This window comes from Phyllobates terribilis, unplaced genomic scaffold (assembly GCF_046119375.1).
Source record: "Phyllobates terribilis strain yellow unplaced genomic scaffold, ASM4611937v1 Scaffold_1__5_contigs__length_1240528914, whole genome shotgun sequence".
Lineage (NCBI taxonomy): Eukaryota > Metazoa > Chordata > Amphibia > Anura > Dendrobatidae > Phyllobates > Phyllobates terribilis.
Genome location: NW_027362761.1, coordinates 96,773,729 through 96,794,270, shown reverse-complemented (window position 1 = coordinate 96,794,270; position 20,542 = coordinate 96,773,729). Strand labels below are relative to the sequence as shown.

The 20,542-nt window shown below is 44.2% G+C and overlaps 1 protein-coding gene across 1 annotated transcript; it reads right to left on the bottom strand.

Annotated features, from left to right (window-relative positions):
• Positions 1–254: 254 nt before the first annotated feature.
• Positions 255–12,085, bottom strand: LOC141165931 (uncharacterized). Its single transcript, XM_073652037.1, has 5 exons — positions 11,939–12,085; positions 6,120–6,224; positions 3,183–3,242; positions 1,303–1,368; positions 255–434 (listed from the first exon to the last, which is right to left on the bottom strand). The coding sequence occupies exons 1-5, from the start codon at positions 11,963–11,965 to the stop codon at positions 369–371; spliced, it is 324 nt and encodes a 107-aa protein (XP_073508138.1). The 5' UTR covers positions 11,966–12,085; the 3' UTR covers positions 255–368.
• Between the last annotated feature and the right edge of the window lie 8,457 nt (positions 12,086–20,542).

Sequence of the window (20,542 nt, the reverse complement as noted above, 5' to 3'; positions counted from 1 at the left end):
CAGTCACAAAGGCAGGTATGAATAGTCCTGAAGCATGCACATATGGGTTCCAGTGTCACATCCATATGGCTGTGTAAAGCAATCTATTACAAGCTGACAGTAAACCGGGTGCTCCAGGTTACTGCAATCTCCTCTAATGCTGGTATTATGCTCTTGTTTTCTCCTCTAATGCGGACTTCTATTAATGTAATGATTTCTCTGTGGACATGTCAAATTAAAGTCATTATTTGAACTAGAGATAAAATAGAAACGTCTTTTTCTCTATTAATATTTATTTTTTATTTTTGCGCTCATTGGTCGAAGTAAACATAGTAAAGTCAGGTATAGGTAAAGGTAATGGTGTTGTAGCTGATGAAAGCTGGCCAGGTCTAGTTACTCATCTCCATTAGATATTTCAGCAGTAAGTCTTTGTTGGCCCCAATTACTTGATTGCACTACAATACAAAATAATAGACATTCATTCAATGGAAATAGTTACTGTGTTCAAAAATATAATTTAATTTTACTGTAATAATGTTTCATCTAATTTAAAGAACCGGAATTTATGAAGAAAAGCTGGCACTTATAACACACGTTTGTGTGAACGCTGAAGGATCTTTGCCCCTTTCCTCAGTGTCTACAAGGGAATTATTGCATGGGCACCACAATATGGAATTGTAGGTAACAATGGGAACTTGTACGGTCTTTGACGTGAGCACAATTGTTCTAATTCAAGTGGATACAGGTGCTCTCTTAAAATGGTAGTGTCCCTTTTAAAGTGATGGTTATACCATAACTGTTTGGTGGCCGTTAGGCTAGGGGCAGTGTAGGACCCCTCTGATTCTTAAATTGAAGGGGCTCATTGAGTGCTGCCACCCTACCCTTTTGTTCCCTGCAAAGTGGTGCTTCTGTCTTAGCAGGGAACTGCAAATAACCCTATTCACTTGAATGAAGCTGTGCTTTATGAGAGGAGGGAATATACGATAATGTCATGTGTTAACAGTGTGAGACATGTAACGGATGACAGTCTGCTCTCCTGGTCTACATGTCTCACACTATTAATGACCCCTTTTCATTTAAAACAAGTACTGGAGGCAGATTTTTGGAGAAATCTGGGTCTGGCCCTTAGATCTTAACAGCTCATTTACATTCTAAGCAAAATGTGGATGTCCCTGGAATTAGACATCAGGTCGCAGATATCAAGGTATCATTTTATTCAGCTTCCTATGACCTGCATGTCCATATAAACTGCTTAGGAGGGTTGATCCTACGGACAGATTTTCTTTAGCATGCTACAATGCACTTGTTAATAAATTCACATACCAAAACACGATTTTTGTAGATGAAAGTATGTGGGACACCAGTAACCCCAAATTCATTCATCAGATCCTAAAGATGATAAAATAAGATACAGCTTTAGAGTAAAACCTTCACTGTATTTACACTGATATATATATATATGTATATATATATGTATTTACACTGCCATATACAGTACAGACCAAAAGTTTGGACACACCTTCTCATTTAAAGATTTTTCTGTATTTTCATGACTTTGAAAATTGTACATTCACACTGAAGGCATCAAAACTATGAATTAACACATGTGGAATTATATACTTAACAAAAAAGTGTGAAACAACTGAAAATATGTCTTATATTCTAGGTTCTTCAAAGTAGCCACCTTTTGCTTTGATGACTGCTTTGCACACTCTTGGCATTCTCTTGATGAGCTTCAAGAGGTAGTCACCGGAAATGGTTTTCACTTCACAGGTGTGCCCTGTCAGGTTTAATAAGTGGGATTTCTTGCCTTATAAATGGGGTTGGGACCATCAGTTGTGTTGTGCAGAAGTCTGATGGATACACAGCTGTTAGTTCTACTGAATAGACTGTTAGAATTTGTATTATGGCAAGAAAAAAGCAGCTAAGTAAAGAAAAATGAGTGGCCATCTTTACTTTAAGAAATGAAGGTCAGTCAGTCCGAAAAATTGGGCAAACTTTGAAATTGTCCTCAAGTGCAGTTGCGAAAACCATCAAGCGCTACAAAGAAACTGGCTCACATGAGGACCGCCCCAGGAAAGGAAGACCAAGAGTCGCCTCTGCTTCTGAGGATAAGTTTATCAGAGTCACCAGCCTCAGAAATCGTAGGTTAACAGCAACTCAGATTAGAGACCAGGTCAATGCCACACAGAGTCCTAGCAGCAGACACATCTCTTCAACAACTGTTAAGAGGAGACTTTGTGCAGCAGGCCTTCATGGTAAAATAGCTGCTAGGAAACCACTGCTAAGTACAGGCAACAAGCAGAAGAGACTTGTTTGGGCTAAAGAACACAAGGAATGGACATTAGACCAGTGGAAATCTGTGCTTTGGGCTGATGAGTCCAAATTTCAGATCTTTGGTTCCAACCACCGCGTCTTTGTGCGACGCAGAAAAGGTGAACGGATGGACTCTACATGCCTGGTTCCCACCGTGAAGCATGGAGGAGGTGTGATGGTGTGGGGGTGCTTTGCTGGTGACACTGTTGGGGATTTATTCAAAATTGAAGGCATACTGAACCAGCATGGCTACCACAGCATCTTGCAGCGGCATGCTATTCCATCCGGTTTGCGTTTAGTTGGACCATCATTTATTTTTCAACAGGACAATGACCCCAAACACACCTCCAGGCTGTGTAAGGGCTATTTGACCAAGAAGGAGAGTGATGGGGTGCTACGCCAGATGACCTGGCCTCCACAGTCACCAGACCTGAACCCAATCGAGATGGTTTGGGGTGAGCTGGACCGCAGAGTGAAGGCAAAAGGGCCAACAAGTGCTAAGCATCTCTGAGAACTCCTTCAAGATTGTTGGAAGACCATTTCCGGTGACTACCTCTTGAAGCTCATCAAGAGAATGCCAAGAGTGTGCAAAGCAGTCATCAAAGCAAAAGGTGGCTACTTTGAAGAACCTTGAATATAAGACATATTTTCAGTTGTTTCACACTTTTTTTGTTAAGTATATAATTCCACATGTGTTAATTCATAGTTTTGATGCCTTCAGTGTGAATGTACAATTTTCATAGTCATGAAAATACAGAAAAATCTTTAAATGAGAAGGTGTGTCCAAACTTTTGGTCTGTACTATATATATATATATATATATATATATATATATATATATATATATATATATATGTTATTGGACATTATATAGGATTAATAGTTACTCCTGAAACTTTGGTATTCACTATCTTGAAGGTGACACCAGGCATCTCTTGACATAGCTTCTGTAAGATAAAGACACAATCACTTGTTAATTTTTCCCTTGTTTATAGAACATGTAGCTTTTACCTATTGGCTGTTGAATTGTGTAATTGTACATTGTCCGCTGTAAAACACAGTAAGTTTTTCAATAGGTTTTGTAATAAGCTCAGCTTAGATAGTATTGATCTCCTTCCTGCTCTTTGCTGATCATAAATCATAATCAGTGCAGGCATGCGCAAATAGAACTGTGCAGCTTGTATATTCTGTATGCTCATTATGATCATATGAAGCTTTACCCCAGTTAAAAGGTTATTAAAAAAGGAGCATTTATGCCCCTAGCAGCCAGAAAGGTATCCCCTATCCAATGGTGTAGGGAATAACTTTCTGACTGCTGGGGGTCTGACCTCTGGATCCGGGGACTGCAGAGCCCTGACTTGAATGAAGTAGAGGTGCATTTGTTCAACCTCTGCTCTATTCATTGCATATGGGACTGGGAAATAGTTAGGCCTGCTAGACCATGCCCCTTTTAGTTATAAAAGACAGTGTTTTTGCACAAATTGCACCAGTATTCTGGTGTTTTAAGCATGATAAATATATTTTGTGTCTTTGATTGTTCATGTGCAGTCTAAAAATAACATGCTTGTGGTGTTGAGTAACAGTGCTACAGATGGTGAGATGGCCCACATATGTCTTTTATGATGGCACACACATTGGGGTGGAATCAAGCAAGGAAAGATCATGTGTTGGAATTGGGCACATGATCTGCAAGCCAAGTTGAAGAAGAGAGATGGGGTCATATTTTATAATGACAACTACATTTGCAGAATCAGTAAGGTAAATATATTGGTGAATATGACATACAGTTTTTAGATGTTATGAAATAATAAATTAAACTTTTAATGATATACAGTGCTGCTCACCATTCTTGGCACCCCTTAATTTTTTTCATAGACTGTACAATATCTTTAGAAATAAATGGAAATGTACCAAAGTTATATCCTCAGGATTTTTTAATTAGTGATCCAAAGTAATACAACAATAAAACATTGTTTTTCAACTTCCATGTTCCAATTTCAAAGAAGAAATAGAATAAACAGCATGTGTACCCCTAATTAATACTTGGTTGCACACCCTTTTGCATTGCTGACAGCCTCCAAATGTTTCTTGTAGCCATCTATAAGCTTCTTGCACTTCTCAGCTGGAATTTTCTCCCACTCTTCCTTTGCAGTTTGTTCAAGCTCTTGAATGTTTGCAGGGTTATTTTTCCCAATAGCAGATTTCAGCTCACCTCAAAGATTTTCAACGGGATTAAGGTCAGGACTCATTGCTGGCCATTTTAAAACAGTCTATTTTTTCTTTTTCAAACATTCCTGTGTACTTTTGAATGTGTGCTTTGGGTCATTGCCTCGCTGGAGAACCCAAGATCTTCGACTCAAACCAAGTTTTCTTACACTGGGTAGGACATTTCGCTTTAAAATCTCTTGATAATTCTCTGATTTCATGATTCCTGTGATACGGTAAAGGCCTCCAGTACCAGATGCAGCAAAGCAGCCCCACAGCATTATGGATCCTCTACCATGCTTAACTGTTGGTAAGGTGTTCTTTTCCTTATAAGCTTCATTGCGCCGTCTGTAAACAAACTGTTGCTTTGCATTGTCAAAAAGCTCTAGTTTTGTTTCATATGTCCACAGAACATTTTCCCATAAAGATTGTGGTTTGTCAAGGTACTCTTTGGCAAAGATCAGTCATTTCTTTTCATGTCTTTTCTTCAGCAATGTTTTTTTCCTTGGCCTTCGTCCATAAAGCTCTGCTTGGTTTAGTGTGCGGCATATGGTACTTGTTGAAACCATGACCCCAGACTGTTCCAGGTTGGCCTTCAGGTCTTTGGATGTTTGATGTGGAGTTTTCCTACCATTTGCACCAACCTTCGAAGACATCTCATCAATTTTCCTCTTTCCCACACATCCAGGGAGGTTATTGATGGTTCCATATTTGGCAAACTTCTTAATAACTTTGTGCACTGTTAAAACTGGGATACCAAGGTCTCTGGAGATGGCCTTATACCCTTAGGAAGCCTTATGTTGCTAATAATCGCAGTACTGATGTCCTCAGACACCTCCTTTGTCTTCACCATTGTGATAAAGGAACAGGGCATACCATGTGGCTTTTTAAAACACTGAAGTCATCAGTCATTGGCTAATTCATGTCACATGGACACCGACAATTAATCACAGGTGAATCTCTTTTGTGATTTACCACAGGCGAATGAAAATGTGTTTCCATACTAAATTAATGTAAAGGGTGCTGCCAATACCAGTGTCACAGCAAGCTTTAGGTTTTTCTATTTTTCTCTCCCATTTTTTTTTGTTTTAAATTATTGTTTATCATTTGCTGTTTTGTATTTAACACAAGTTCTCTATACAAAAAAACTATTTGACTTGATTCTTTTTTTTCAGGAGATATTCCACATTATGTACTTAAACTTCATAGGTGCCAATAACGATGAGCAGGATTGTATATCAGTTTTTTTGTTATTTTTAATAGCTTAATAATAGAGATGGGGTGATCGATTCACGGGACTCTGGTCCATCAGCCAGTTCTGCAGTCTCTGGCAGCTCGATGGGAAGCTCGCAAAGCTCTTACCTTCCTGGATCTCGGAGCAACTTTTGACTAGCCGGGTTGGCATGATGTCAACTGTGTGTTACATCCCGATTATAATGTTGTACCAACCCAGCTAATATATAGCTGCACTCGGTATCCCGGAAGGTAATAGATTCACGAGTTTCCCATCCAGCGGCCAATGACTACTAATCTGCCTGATGGACAGGAATTCAGAGAATCGATGCACCAAATATCTACAGTACAAAGATACAAAGATCTACAAATATGACATTACTTACTTCAAGAAAAGACAGTAGACTTTTGCAATATGGACATGAATAAGTTATAAAAGAAAATGCTACAGGTTTTTCCCCAGCGTCTCTCAAAACTCTTTCCATTGATTGCTATGATGCAAAAAAAATAGGAATTAAACAAAACATAAAATAATACATTTCTGATTGTACGGATTCTAAGAGCATAATAAATGAATTCACGTCTTATAGGGAATCTCTCAGAAGGATCCACCCTGCTAAACTGTTTATATGGTCATCCCCTCTGAAAGATAATGTCATCTACACCTTTACTGATGCAATCTGTTGCTTCTTGACTGAAAGATTGCTTTTTTAATTCATCTGCAAATCAGGCTTAAGTGCTAAGGGCATGATAAAGAACTTCTCAATCCTTTGCCTTCCTGACTATTCCACTTCAAGGCCCACCTTCTTCTGCTTGACTGACAACTCACTGGCTTGACCATACAGGTACTGAGCTGTCAGACAAGTAGATGAAGGTGAGGATGGATGAGGAATAGTGCAAGGGAGGCTGATACTTGGGGAAGTGCTTTGTCCTCACACAGAGCACTTATGGAAATGAGCCTTATGATTTAAAACAACAGTTTTTCAATCAAGATTGATTCAGTAAATGTATGAATGACATTAACTGTCAGAGAGCAACATGACTATATAAGCATTTAACTTTTGGGAGTGGATCATTGTGACAGATTTTATTTAAGGGTTATTGCCAAAAAAACATGCTGATCGCTGGGACCCCAGTGATCATGTGATATATAGATTCTGTGATTCGTTTATCAGGGGGTCCTAATAAACAGATCCCCAGTGATAAGCAAGCTATCCCCTACCCTTTGAGTAACGGATAACTTGCTGCTTTTTTGGGGAATAACCCTTTAAAATAACTAGAATATTAATGACCAATAGGATAAGAAAACAATATGAGAATGGTGGGACCCCCAACCAATCAGCTGTTATCTTCTTTGGCGGTGATTAACTATGTATGGATTGCACATTGCTATTATTGACACGGCATAATGAAGTGGCTGGCGTCTGACGCTGAAAGCGAGCATTGGCTTCATCCCTTTTAAAGTCTGCCTACACAATGGGGAGGAGGTGTATGATTGCATTAGCAGTAATTCTATTAGATTGGTAATGATGGCTTAAGGTACGTTAGCATTGTATGACCTAGGTTAAGAAATAATGTGATTGGAGTTGTATTAAACCCTTATCTATTGGCCTCATCTAAGAACCTATCATATGAGATCCAAAACCTTATAAAGCCTAACCTTCCATTTTTCACTATCATTATAGCTCTGGCCCCCTGCGGAAGCCTTCGTAGATGAAACTAGTCGGGGGAGCTATATGTGTGTTTTTTAGGTTCTTTAATGGTACTTGTAGGAAGGTGAAATAACATGTTAAGAAAGGGCTACACAGGTCAATGCACTGCAGCCATAATCTGGATGTGAAAATATGTACAGTGGGTACGGAAAGTATTCAGACCCCTTTAAATTTTTCACTCTTTGTTTCATTGCAGCCATTTGGTAAATTCTAAAAAGTTCATTTTTTTCTCATTAAAGTACACTCTGCACCCCATCTTGACTGAAAAAAACAGAAAAGTAGAAATTTTTGCAAATTTATTAAAAAAGAAAAACTGAAATATCACATGTTCATAAGTATTCAGACTAGTGATGAGCGAGTATGTTCGGTTAACCCTTTCGGCGAGTATACTGGGGCAAGTACCGAGTATCTTCAGCGTACTAGGTGATATGTTTGAATCACTCCAATGTGCATGGTTTGCTACTGTTTGACAGCTTTAATACGTGTGAGGAATGCGAAAGAAACAAGCATTCCTCACATGTATTAAAGCTGTCAAATAGTCGCAAATCATGCACATGGGAGTGATTAAAACATATTACCGGGTAAGCTGAAGATACTCAGTACTCGCCTGAGTATACTCGCCAAAAGGGTTAAACGAACATACTCGCTCATCACTAATTCAGACCCTTTGCTCACTCATATTTAAGTCACATGCTGTCCATTTCCTTGTGATCCTCCTTGAGATGGTTCTACTCCTTCATTGGAGTCCAGCTGTTTTTAATTAAACTGATAGGACTTGATTTGGAAAGGCACACACCTGTCTATATAAGACCTCACAGCTCACAGTGCATGCCAGACCAAATAAGAATCATGAGCTCAAAGAAACTGCCCAAGGAGCTCAGAGACAGAATTGTGGCAAGGCACAGATCTGGCCAAGGTTCTAAAAGAATTTCTGTATTACTCAAGGTTCCTAAGAGCACAGTGGCCTCCATAATCCTTAAATGGAAGAAGTTTGGGACCACCAGAAGTCTTCCTAGACCTGGCCATCCAGCCAAACTGAGCAATCGTGGGAGAAGAGCCTTGGTGAGAGAGGTAAAGAAGAAGAACCCCAAGATCACTGTGGCTGAGCTCCAGAGATGCAGTAGGGAGATGGGAGAAAGTTCCACAAAGTCAACTATCACTGCAACCCTCCACCAGTTGGGCCTTTATGGCAGAGTGGCCCGACGGAAGCCTTTCCTCAGTGCAACACATATGAAAGCCTGCATAGAGTTTGCTCAAAAACACATGAAGGACTCCCAGACTATGAGAAATAAGATTCTCTGGTCTGATGAGACGAAGATAGAACTTTTTGGGGATAATTCTAAGCGGTATGTGTGGAGAAAACCAGGCACTGCTCATCACCTACCCAACACAATCCCAACAGTGAAACATTGCGGTGGCAGCATCATGCTATGGGGGTGTTTTTCAGCTGCAGGGACAGGATGTCTGGGTTGCAATTAAAGGAAACATGAATGCGGCTGTAGCGTCGGCGCCCCTGTCTCCTGCGAGGCAGGGACGCCGTTCCCCTCACCTCTCCGCTCCGTGCCCGGCGCCTCCCTCCCGCTCTGCTGGCAGCGCGCACTTCTTCCCGGCCTCTGTGCTTAGGGCGCGCGCGCGCTCCCCCTCTCTTAAAGGGGCCACGCACGCCATCCTAAGGAGTCCCCGGCTAATGGCCTGAGGACCTCACCATATATAAGGCACCTCCTCCAAAATGGAGGTGCCCGAGCAATGTTGTTGCAAAGCCTTTCAACTCTGCTTCAGCCCTCAGGTTCCTTTACCAGTTACCTGCCAGTTACCTGCCAGATCTCTGCTTGATACCTACCTGATTCCTGTCTATCTGCTTGTATTCCTGCGGTCTGACAGTCTGCCTTCCAACACCTGTCAGTCTGTCTATGGATCTGCCCGCCCGCTCACCTGGGAGCGCTCACCTGCTACCTGCCTGCAGTAGAAGTAGTAGAAGTGAGGTGAGTATTTGATTTTTTTTTTTATATATGTATGGAGGCATGGGGCATTATATGGTGGTGGGGGAACAAGTGACATCCTGCATGGGGCATTATATGGTGGGGGGGAACAAGTGACATCCTGCATGGGGCATTATAAGTGGGGGGGACAAGTGACATCCTGCATGGGGCATTATATGGGGGGAGAGAGGTGACATCCTACATGGGGCATTATATGGGGGGTAGAGGTGACATCCTGCATGGGGCATTATATGAGGGGGAGAGGTGACATCCTGCATGGGTTATTATATGGAGGGGAGAGGTGACATCCTGCATGGGGCATTATAAGGGGGGTGACATCCTGCATGGGGCATTATGTGGGGGCCAATATTCTGTATGGAGCGTTATAAGGGGGCCAGTATCCTCTATGGAGCATTATATGGGGGCCAGTATCCTGTATGGAGCATTATATGGGGACCAGTTTCCTGTATGAAGCGTTATATGGGGACCAGTATTCTGCATGGAGCAATATATGGGGCTCATAATACTGTATGGAGGACTTAGTGGTGCCATAATACTGTATAGAGGACTTAGTGGTGCCCATAATACTGTATGGAGGACTTAGTGGTGCCCATAATACTGTATGGAGGACTATACTGTCTGGTCTGCACTGTGCGCTGCGAGGATTCACCGGTTTCTGAGCTATTGTAGAATTTACAATAGTTATCACTCATGTAATGTAAGAAGTGAAATCTTTGGCCTTGTACTATATATGTATTTCTCTGCGGTATCTGTGCATCATGAATCGTGGTATGTGTTAAAGGGGCCACTGAGACTCTTTTGCCCGGGGCCCACAAAAACCTGGAGCCGGCCCTGTCCCCAAGCCCCCCTATGTATCTCTGCCATCCCCCGGGCCTTCCTGCTTTGTCCCCTGGCACTCCGCCTCCTCTTCATAAAAAAATGGCGGGCACATGCGCAGTGCGCTAACCGAGATCTGACAGTTGGCACCTGACAACGGCAGAGAATTTTCCTTTTGGTTCCTGACTTTTGATCACTGTGATAGTCCCTATCACAGTGATCAAAAGCCCAATAATTAGTAAATCATCCATGTGTCATCTCCTTAGTCAGATTCAATTTTTTTTTCATTTTATAATTTGTATTTCTTTTATTCTTTGCCGTTAGGGTTAGGGTTGAGGTTAGGGTTAGGGTTGGGCTTAGGGTTAGAGTTGGGCTTAGGGTTTTTTCAAAAGTAAAACAAAAAATTAATGACAATATGATGACTAGTGTTGAGCGCAAGTGCTCGCTACTCGAGTTTGCATCGGGTGCTTTGGTATGCATCGAGTATCGCGGGTGCTCGAGTGACTTACTTGAGTGACATGCTCGAGTCCCGGCAGCCACATGTTTCTAGGCTATTAGGCACCCAAAAAACATGCGGGGATTGCCTGCAATACATGGGCAATCAGATTCAAACTTGAGTAGCGAGCACTTGCGCTCAACACTAATGATGGCGGTAGTCTGGTGGCTATGAGAGAATCGGGGTAATATGGGGACACAAATCCCCCATTTTGGTAATCAGTGGGGGTCCAAAAGGAGGAACACATATTCATCTAACAATTTCCACCTATGCAATAGGTAGGGGATCATTTATGAAGACTTAATACCACTTTAAGCATGAAGATAAAGGAATTACGGTCAAGTTGTGGCTTCACACAGGTACAAAGTCATATTCCAGTATCCATACCATTAGATTCGGCCATACCTTGCTCAGAATCTGGTCCTTTCCATCATCTGTTTTCACACCCTCCATGCACTCAGTCACACTTTGTATCTGTACTTATACAGGTACTGACAACCGGTTCATTCAATATTTAAATGAATAGCCCTATTTCTTATAAATGATGGCTGGGCCATACACGAGAGCACTTGTTATCATTTGTATCTCCTAATAGAATCTAAGTTGCAGAGTCCTCTTGTGTGAACTGTTGAACTGTGTGGTACTCTGTATTCTCCAATGTCATTTGTACAACTACCCTCTGAATTGTAAAGTGTTGCGGAATATATTGGTGCTATAGAAATACAATTATTACTACACCTTAACTTCATATACCTTTTTTTTAATAGAGGCTTAAGGAAGATTTTTGTTTGTTGAATCTTGTACAAATTTATCAGAAAAATGAAAGCTGTTCTCCTCTATAAGAATATGGCATCAGACTGAGTATGTATGGCAGTGCACAGAAGTGGTTTGGCTAGGAAGCCATATGGCCTCCATACACTATCTTAAGTCTTTGAGCACATGGCTCCGCAATGAATTTTTCTGAAAATATGAAGTGCTATGTAACACCAATGACTATAGGAACAATACTAACAAAGAAACAATAGCTAATAAACATCTAAATGTGTAGATAAGTGTCAGGTTTGCCTATGTGATGACTACAGAACATAGCATGGGAAATTTTGAATCTCTGAAACTTGTGATAACTTGGACTTTAATTAAGCAATAACTTGTTACATGTCTGATATGCATTGAAAATATACCTTATTGTCTATCTGTTCCATTGTCATGTTGTAAATAGTTGTGAAACTCCACGCTTGCTTCCTTCTTCAGATGCTTCCTCCTACTTCTGTCATTTCTACTGATCTATATATACTGGCATGCTTATGGGCATATGTCCAGGCATTGTTTTACAATGATAATTAAAATCTTAGGAGTGGCACAGATTATTGAAGGTGTGCAGAATATTTATTAGAAGTTATGCATAATTTGCATATATATGTTGGCTTTCTTGTTCTCCTTAAAGGAGTATTACAGTTGTACTTATTATTACTATTACTGCAGTCTAATTAGTGTTACAACAAATAAAGCATAAATATGTATGCTTTCAAGATCTTATTTGTTGTCATGCAATGGGAATCTGTAACATTTACTTCCAGTTAATAAAACCTGTCCATGGTTATGTGATGGACAGTGGGGAAAAAAAAGTATTTAGTCAGCCACCAATTGTGCAAGTTCTCCCACTTAAAAAGATGAGAGAGGTCTGTAATTGACATCATAGCTAGACCTCAACTATGAGAGACAAAATGAGAAAACAAATCCTGAAAATCACATTGTCTGATTTGGAAAGAATTTTTTTTGCACATTTTAGTGGAATATAAGTATTTGGTCAATTACAAGCAAGCAAGATTTCTGGCTGTCACAGACCTGTAACTTCTACTTTAAGAGGCTCCTCTGTCCTCCACTCATTACCTGTAGTACTGGCACCTGTTTGAGCTTGTTATTAGTGTTGAGCCACCCCCGTAGTGTTCGAGTTCGGTTCGGTTCGTCGAACACCCGTGTGTTCGCCGAACTGTTCGTCGAACTGTTCGTCGAACACCTTCGAACACCGTTAAAACCAATGGCAGGCAAACAAAAACACATAGAAAACACCTTCAAAGGTGTCCAAAAGCTGACAAACTGCTCAGAAGACACAACTAACACATGGAAAAGTGACAAGTACATATAGTCATGAGAAAAGAAAAGAGGTGGAGGAGTAAAAGGAGGGGGAGACACAGATATAGGCATGTCATGCCCTTCTAAAATCCAAAAAGTGCGAAGCCGACACGTTCAGTCCGCTCCTGCCCGTGCCACCTCCGTGTCGCCGGGTTTGTGCCAGAGCCGCGGTGAACCCTGACGGCCAGCCCCCCTCTCCCAATACTGGTGCCTGTCCGCTGGTGGGTCGAGCGAGCCCCCCTGTGGTGGAGGCAGGTCTAAGTTTTTTAATTTAAATTGTCTCTCTAATTTGAATGAATCCACTTTAAATCCATTTACAAGGATCTATTGGAGGGCAAGTCTCATGCCAGCAGCCGTGTAATTCCAGCTCCAGTAGCGTCTACTAAAGCTGCTGCAGTTAAAAAGCTTTTATAAGGATCGAGCTCGGCTGTCCACCGCAAGGCATCCTACTGCCAGTCCCAGCCCCTATGCCTTGGGGTGCCTCCTGATGCTCTTCACTGAGTATCCCGTGGTCCCGAAGCATTTCCTTTGAAAAAATTAAGTGTCCAAGCTACAGGTGGTGTAGCTTGCTTAACAGCCGGGATAATCCGCTGACTAGCAGACACTGCTACTAGGCACAAAGTATTTCCTGGGCTAGATGCAGTTAAAAATTTGTAATTAGATACTCTCGTTGGATGCTGAGAAAGCATTCCATAGAGTCTCCTGGCACGCCATATATGATTCTCTTAAAAAGCTTGGGGTAGGGGTCTAGGGGACCCTTTTATAGCCAAAATCACGGCCCTGTATCGCAATACGTCACCTAGGCTGAAGATAAATGGAACTGTAGCACCCTGAGGGCTCGGTTGCTACAGAGGTATTGCACCTCACCCAGAGGTGTGATATCTCACTCTCAGGTAAGGATGGAGTGTGGATCAGGACCCGACACCTGCATGCATTATACCACATTGCCGTGGGGCAGGGCGACCAATATGCCCCTGAGATGGGCACGACAGTCCCTGTCCCTGGCTGGAGTGGGGGGAGGGAACACTGTGGAAGGGGAACCCTGTAGTGCAGGAGCAGGGAGGAAGCAGTTCCTGGGTGCATTGAGAAGGGAGTATAAAAGGTGGGCACCATCTTAGTTCAGTGCAGAGAAGTCTGAGCAGAAGTGGCAGGGAGCAGGGGCTCTGCATGAGCTCTGCTCCGGAGGCGGGCCTAGTAACAGAGGCCCAGGCCTGGAAGAGGGAGAAGGAAGGAAGAGGAAGCGGAGAAGGCTCCAGGAACGAGGAACGAAGGGATCCCAGGGGTGCGGACGGGCGAGTCGCCACCGCACGCCCGAATCCACCTGCATGGAGGGGTCAGGCCAAAGGGGGAGACCGGTCCCCGAAACTAGTGGAGGCAGGAAACGACCCTCAGCTAGAAACCGGAGGCTGTGACATTTTATGTGGCGCAGCCCCTCGCTACACCCGCTAGGAGGGCAGCACATAGGGTCAGGGAAACTGGCGCCAAGTTTACCAAGAGGAGGCCCGAGGCAGCCAGACAGAAGGGTTGGTAAGAAAGGCCAGACAAAGGACACACAAAGGGGGTCCTGTGAAGCGCTCCAAAGTTATCTGGGAGTTGTCTGAGCCCCTCACCTGGTGAGCACAGTACGACGTGGGCAGCCGTTACCTGCAGACGTGGTCTGGATAATAAGAACTGTGAGTAAAGGCCCTGGACTGCATCACTGACTCCGTGTCGTTACTGCTGCTGCCCTGCACCATCACCCCCATCCTCCGCATACACTGCCCTGAGGCTATACTCCTCCCATGGGGAGTTATGCTACGCTCTGCTGCACCCACAACACCAGCCTCAGCGGTCTGCCCTGCAGCGGCGGTTCACTCTGACCGCAATCCACGGGTGGCGTAGTCGGACATTTAAACATCAAAACCACATAAATAGTTCCGCCACTGGTTTGACCACCCTGAGCCACGGAACCGGTTCGCCGCCACGAAGACTACAACCACCAGCATCCACCAAAAAGGGTCCGGCTCCGGGTGTCCCAAGGCCCAGGGGGTGCATCAGAACATTTTCATCACCTTTCACAATCACCAATGGGACAAGGCAGGGATGTCCTCTGCCCCCTCTCTTATACATCCTAGTGACGGAGCACCTGCTCTCATCAATTCGCCATAACCCCAATATTAGGTGGATTGAGGTGGGAGGCACCGAGTACAAGTGCTCTCTATTTGCTGATGATGTACTAGTATATATCACTCAATCACATATATCCATCCATGCTGTTATGGCTGAAATAGATCACTTTATTACATGGTCAAATTTTAAAATCAATGCAACGAAGTCTGAGGCCCTCGATGTCTCCCTCCCCAAATCCATATAGGATTCCATCCAGTCCAACTTTCCCTTTGCCTGGCCCTCACAGGGTATCAAATACTTAGGAATTCCTATTCATAGAGACCTCTCCCATCTATGTTATCTTAATTTTGGGCCCTTTATTGAACAACTCCATACAGACCACGGTTGGCAAGTTAGAACTGTAAGATTCACTACGTGAACCACTGGTGTTTTGTGGAAAAGCACATGTACACTGTGTTCCAAATTATTATGCAAAAAGTGTTTAGGAGTGATAAGGGAAGAATTTGTTTGTTTGTCAGTTAAACTCATTGATGGTGATGTGTGTCAGGGCTCTTTATATCACTGTAAGCAATTGCAGACACCTGTGCTAATTAGTTTGGCAGGTGTGTCCAATGAAAGGCAAGACTACTTAAGAAGGCTGTCTCACATTATTAAGCAGCCTACATTTTCTGCCAAAATGGGAAAGAAAAAGGATGTGTCGGCTGCTGAGAAGCAACAAATTGTGGAGTGTTTAGGTCAAGGCATGACTACAATCAACATTGTGCGATGATCAGGATGAAGTGTCTTGGCAATCAAGAAGTATGTAGCTGATTCACAGTACACACGTGTGCGTGCTGATAAGGGCAAATTGAGGACTCTTTCCTACAGGCAATTACGTCAGGTTAAAAGAGCAGCGGCAAAAAAGCCTTGTCATAGCAGCAGACAAGTTTTTGAAGCTGCTGGTGCCTCCAACGTCCCCCGAACAACAAGATGCAGGGTCCTTCAGAGGTTTGCAGCTGTGCATATGCCATCCTGTCGACCTCCTCTATCCACTTCACACAAGCAGAAACGGCTCCAGTGGGCCAAACATTACATGAAGACTGATTTCAAAACTGTTTTGTTCACGGATGAGTGCCGTGCAGCGCTCGATGGTCCAGATGGATGGAGTGGAGGATGGCTGGTTGATGGACACCCCACGCAAACACGGCTACAGCGCCAACAAGGAGGAGGTGGAGTAATGTTTTGGGCTGGAATCATGGGGAGAGAGATTGTCGGCCCCTTTAGGATCCCTGAAGACGCTAAAGGTGAACTCCATAATGTATGTGGATTTTCTCAAACAGCACTTCCTGCCATGGTTCAAGAAGAAGAACCATGTATTTCACAGCAAGATCATTTTTTTGCATGATAATGCACAATCTCATGCTGCACATAAAACATCTGCATCTCTGGCTCATATGGGCATAAAAGGGGACAAACTTATGGTGTGACCCCAATGCTCCCCTGACCTCAACCCCATTGAGAACCTCTGGAGCATCATCAAAAGGAGTGTCTATGATGGCGGGAGGCAGTTCACATCTAAGCAACAGCTCTGGGAGGGTATTCTGTCCTCATGCAAAACAACTGAAGCAGAAACCATCCAAAACCTCACAAATTCAATGGACGAGAGAGTTCAGAAGCTCCTTTCGAACAAGGGGTCCTATGTGAAAATGTAACATCACCTAGAATAAAGTTTTGAGTTGAAAACTGTTTGATTTCAGTTTCTAATAACCTGCTAATGCTTATAATTTCAAAAATGACCATTTTTTGGTCTTTATTAAAATGAAAAGGTTGATCGAAAAGTTTGGGGGATCTAAGAGTGTGGCAACCCAGTAGTCATGATTACTTCGAATTCTGACAATATGAGGGTAATGTTGCAGGTAGTGCAGCAAGAAGGCACTTATGTGTCTTGCGCATCTCGGAGCCCCAAAATTATTTTCCGGGCTAGATGCAGCTACAAATTATTATTAATTTTAAATCTGGTGGAGCTTAGTATAGATGGGCTAATAGGATCAGTGCTGCACACTGCTACAAAGCCCAAATTATTTTCCAGTCAAGATACAGATAAACATGATTAGTAATTTGAAAGCTTAAAACGGTTGGTAGGGTGATTTTAACCAATCATCAAGCTTTTACTCTCCCCAGGATGACACAGGGGTAGAAAAGTCATTTCGGATCCATGATTTGTTCATCTTTATGAACGTGAGTCTGTCTACATTATCAGTGGAGAGCCGCGTGCGCTTATCTGTCAGCACACCACCAGCAGCGCTGAACACACGTTCAGACAGAACGCTGGCTGCGGGGCATGACAAGATCTCCAAGGCGTAAGTGGCTAGCTCCGGCCATTTATCCAGATTGGAAGCCCAAAAAGAGCAAGGGTCCAGTGACACAGTCATGGCTTCAATGTTTACTTGGAGGTACTCCTGTACCATCGTCTCTAGGCGTTGACTATGTGTCAGACTTCTTGTCTCCTGTGGCCTTGCAAAGGATGGGCTAAAAAAGTGGTGAAATGATTCCACAAAATTGATGTTACCAGCAGATACTGTGGTTCTGTTACGGTTTGAGTGCTGAACACTTGACGGTCCCACGGTTGGCAAGTTGGAACTGTGAGATTCACTATGTGCACCACTGGTGTTTTGTGGAAAAGCACATGTAAGATTCTGCAACAGTCTCTGCTGATACTCCTGCATGCGTGCATCCCTTTCTATGGCAGGAATAATTTCTGCAAATTTACTTTTGTACCGGGGATCTAACAGTGTGGCAACCCAGTAGTCAGGATTATTTCTAATTCTCAAAATTCGAGGGTCATGTTGCAGGTAGTGCAGCAAGAAGGCACTCATTTGTGTTGCGCATCCAGGAGCACCAAGTCCCTGTTGTGTTGGTGGCGAGGTAACAATCATGCTTCCTTCCTCTGTCCTCTCCCCCCAACCTCGCACAACAGAAATGTGATCAAGGTCTCCCTCATCTGATGAGTCTTCCATCAGTTCGTCCTCCACTTCTTCTTGGGCTCCTGCACCTTCCTCACTAGTTTGGCTGCTACCATGCGCCCTGGTAAAACCATCTCCCCCACCCTCACATGCCTGCCGCCTTGGTACTGCCGACCGTCTGGACCTTGCAGATGTTAGCCCTTCCGCATACAACTCCTCCTCCTCTACTTCCTCCACCTCCTCTTGTGCCACCACCTGACTCCGAATTCTGTTTAACATGTGCTCCAGCATGTAAATCACCGGAATAGTCATGCTGATAATGGCATCGTCAGCACTAAACATCTTCGTCGCCATTTCAAAACTGTGCAGAAGGGTGCATAGTTCCCTGATCTGAGACCACTCCTCCAGCGTGATTTTCCCCACCTCCGGATCTCGTTGGCCCAGGCTATACGTCAGAACGTATTGCACCAGGGCTTGTCGGTGCTGCCACAGTCGCTGCAACATGTGCAGAGTTGAATTCCACCGGGTAGGCACATCGCATTTTAGCCGGTGAAGTGGCAGGCCCAACGACTTCTGTAGAGATGTAAGTCGCTGAGCTGCGGGATGCGAACGGCGGACGTGAGCACACAGCGACCGTGCCCTCTGCAGAAGGCCATCTAGTCTGGGATAGTGGGCTAACACGTGAGCCATACAAGGCACGTGTGTGACATTGCCCCGGCGAAGGGCCGCACCCAGGTTTGCAGCATTGTCGCACACGGCCTTCCCTGGTTTCAGGTCCAGTGGAGACAACCATTCATGAAATTGGTTCTCCAGAGCTGACCACAACTCCTCAGCTGTGTGACTCACATTTCCCAGACATTTCAAAGTAAAAACCGCCTGATGACGTTGAGCCCTACTGCCAGCATAGTAAGGAGGTATGCAGGATCCCTTCTGCGCAGTTAGAAAGCTTGTGGCATGACCAGACAGGCTTTGGGTGCAGGTGGAAGACCGAGAGGAGGTTGAGGAGGCAGAAGCAGTGGAGGAACTTTGACATAAAGAGGATTGACGCACAACTCGTGGGGACGGCAAGACTTGGACAGCAGCCCCTTGTCCTGTTGTCACCATAGTTACCCAGTGCCCAGTCAGCGACATGTAACGCCCCTGTCCATGCCTACTCGTCCAAGTGTCTGTGGTGAAATGCACCCTGTCACACACAGAGTTTCTCAAAGAAGCGTTGATGTTGTGTGCGACATGCTGGTGGAGCGCAGGCACACCTTTCTTTGAGAAGTAGTGCCGACTGGGCATCTGGTACTGGGGCACTGCGACGGACATAAGGTCTCGAAAATCCTCTGTGTCCACCAGGCGGAAAGGCAGCATTTCTGTAGCCAAGAGCTTGCAGATGGTGAAATTCAACCTCTTAGCTTTCTCATGGCTAGGAGGAAATGGTCTTTTACTTGTCCACATCTGAGGGACCGAGGGCTGGCTATTGTGCTTAGACGGGGTTGATAAGGGTGTCCCCGGCAAACTGCCGGTCTGTGAGGAAGATGCAGGCGGACATGTTAGGTTGCCTTGATCCAAAGGTGGTGCTATCGATGTCGGACAGCGCTCAACACCAGCTGGTGTTACCACCTCCAAAGAAAATGATGACCTGCCAATCACGCTGGCTGTTGCGGGTAAAGAGGTGGCAGGCCTGCGCCCCAAAACAGGTGTGACTGCTGTCCCCCCAGTCACAGAGGATGAAGAGGCCGCGGATGCACAAGATATGGCAGACGGTGGTTGGCCCGGCCGGCTAGGCCGCATTGTAGCACACTGAGCTTCCCACTGCAACTTATGCTTCATGTCCATGTGCCGGTTCATGCATGAAGTACTCAAACTATGTATTTTTTGGCCTCTACTTAGCTTTTGCTGACAAATGTTACAGATAACACAAGTTGGGTCATCTTTATCGATCTGAAAAAATGCCCAGGCTATGCAAGGCTTAGCACCCATGCGACCTGAAGAGCCACCACGACTTGTGGTGAGAGGCAGAGTTGTGTTTGAGGATGCAGTTGTTGACGTGCTTCCAGTACTACGTCTCTGTCCAGGAAGGCGCAACCTGACCTCGTCGTCACTAGCATCTTCCTCCACCTCCTCTGCTGACCTCATCTCTTGGCTGACTGTGGGTTGACAGTAAGTGGGATCTCCAACCTCATCATCATCACCCTGTGCGTTATCACACCCGTCGTCCTCAGAGCCAACCTGTTCCTGCCCTGACAAAAAACTAAAGTTGTCGCTCCAATCAGGTATTTGAGTCTCATCATCGTCTTCCTCATTGTCTCCACCAACAGGAGTTACAGTTTGGGAATGAGGGTCTACATTATGGTCAGAACCTTCTGCGTCTGGTCCTGGATCCGATTCATAAAGATTCTGGGCATCAGTGCAGATCATTTCCTCGCCTTGATTCACAGAAGCGCTGGAGTCGACCTCTGATTCCCAGGCTATAGTATGAGTAAACAGCTCTGCAGACTCAACCATCTGTTCTACCTCATACTCAGACGGGCAGCTGGAGATTTGGGAGCTGTGAGGAAGCAAGTGCGATTGGGGTGACACCTTTGAGGACTGGAGTATTTGTGATGTTGAAGT

Excerpts from the sequence above, each read along its gene's own strand:
- LOC141165931 (XM_073652037.1), bottom strand. The coding sequence starts at position 11,965 with ATGACAATGGAACAGATAGACAATAAG. Across the intron at positions 3,243-6,119 it reads GTCTACTGTCTTTTCTTGAA|AAGCTATGTCAAGAGATGCC; the intron begins GTAAGTAATGTC and ends TTTATCTTACAG. Across the intron at positions 1,369-3,182 it reads TGAATACCAAAGTTTCAGGA|GATCTGATGAATGAATTTGG; the intron begins GTAACTATTAAT and ends TATCATCTTTAG.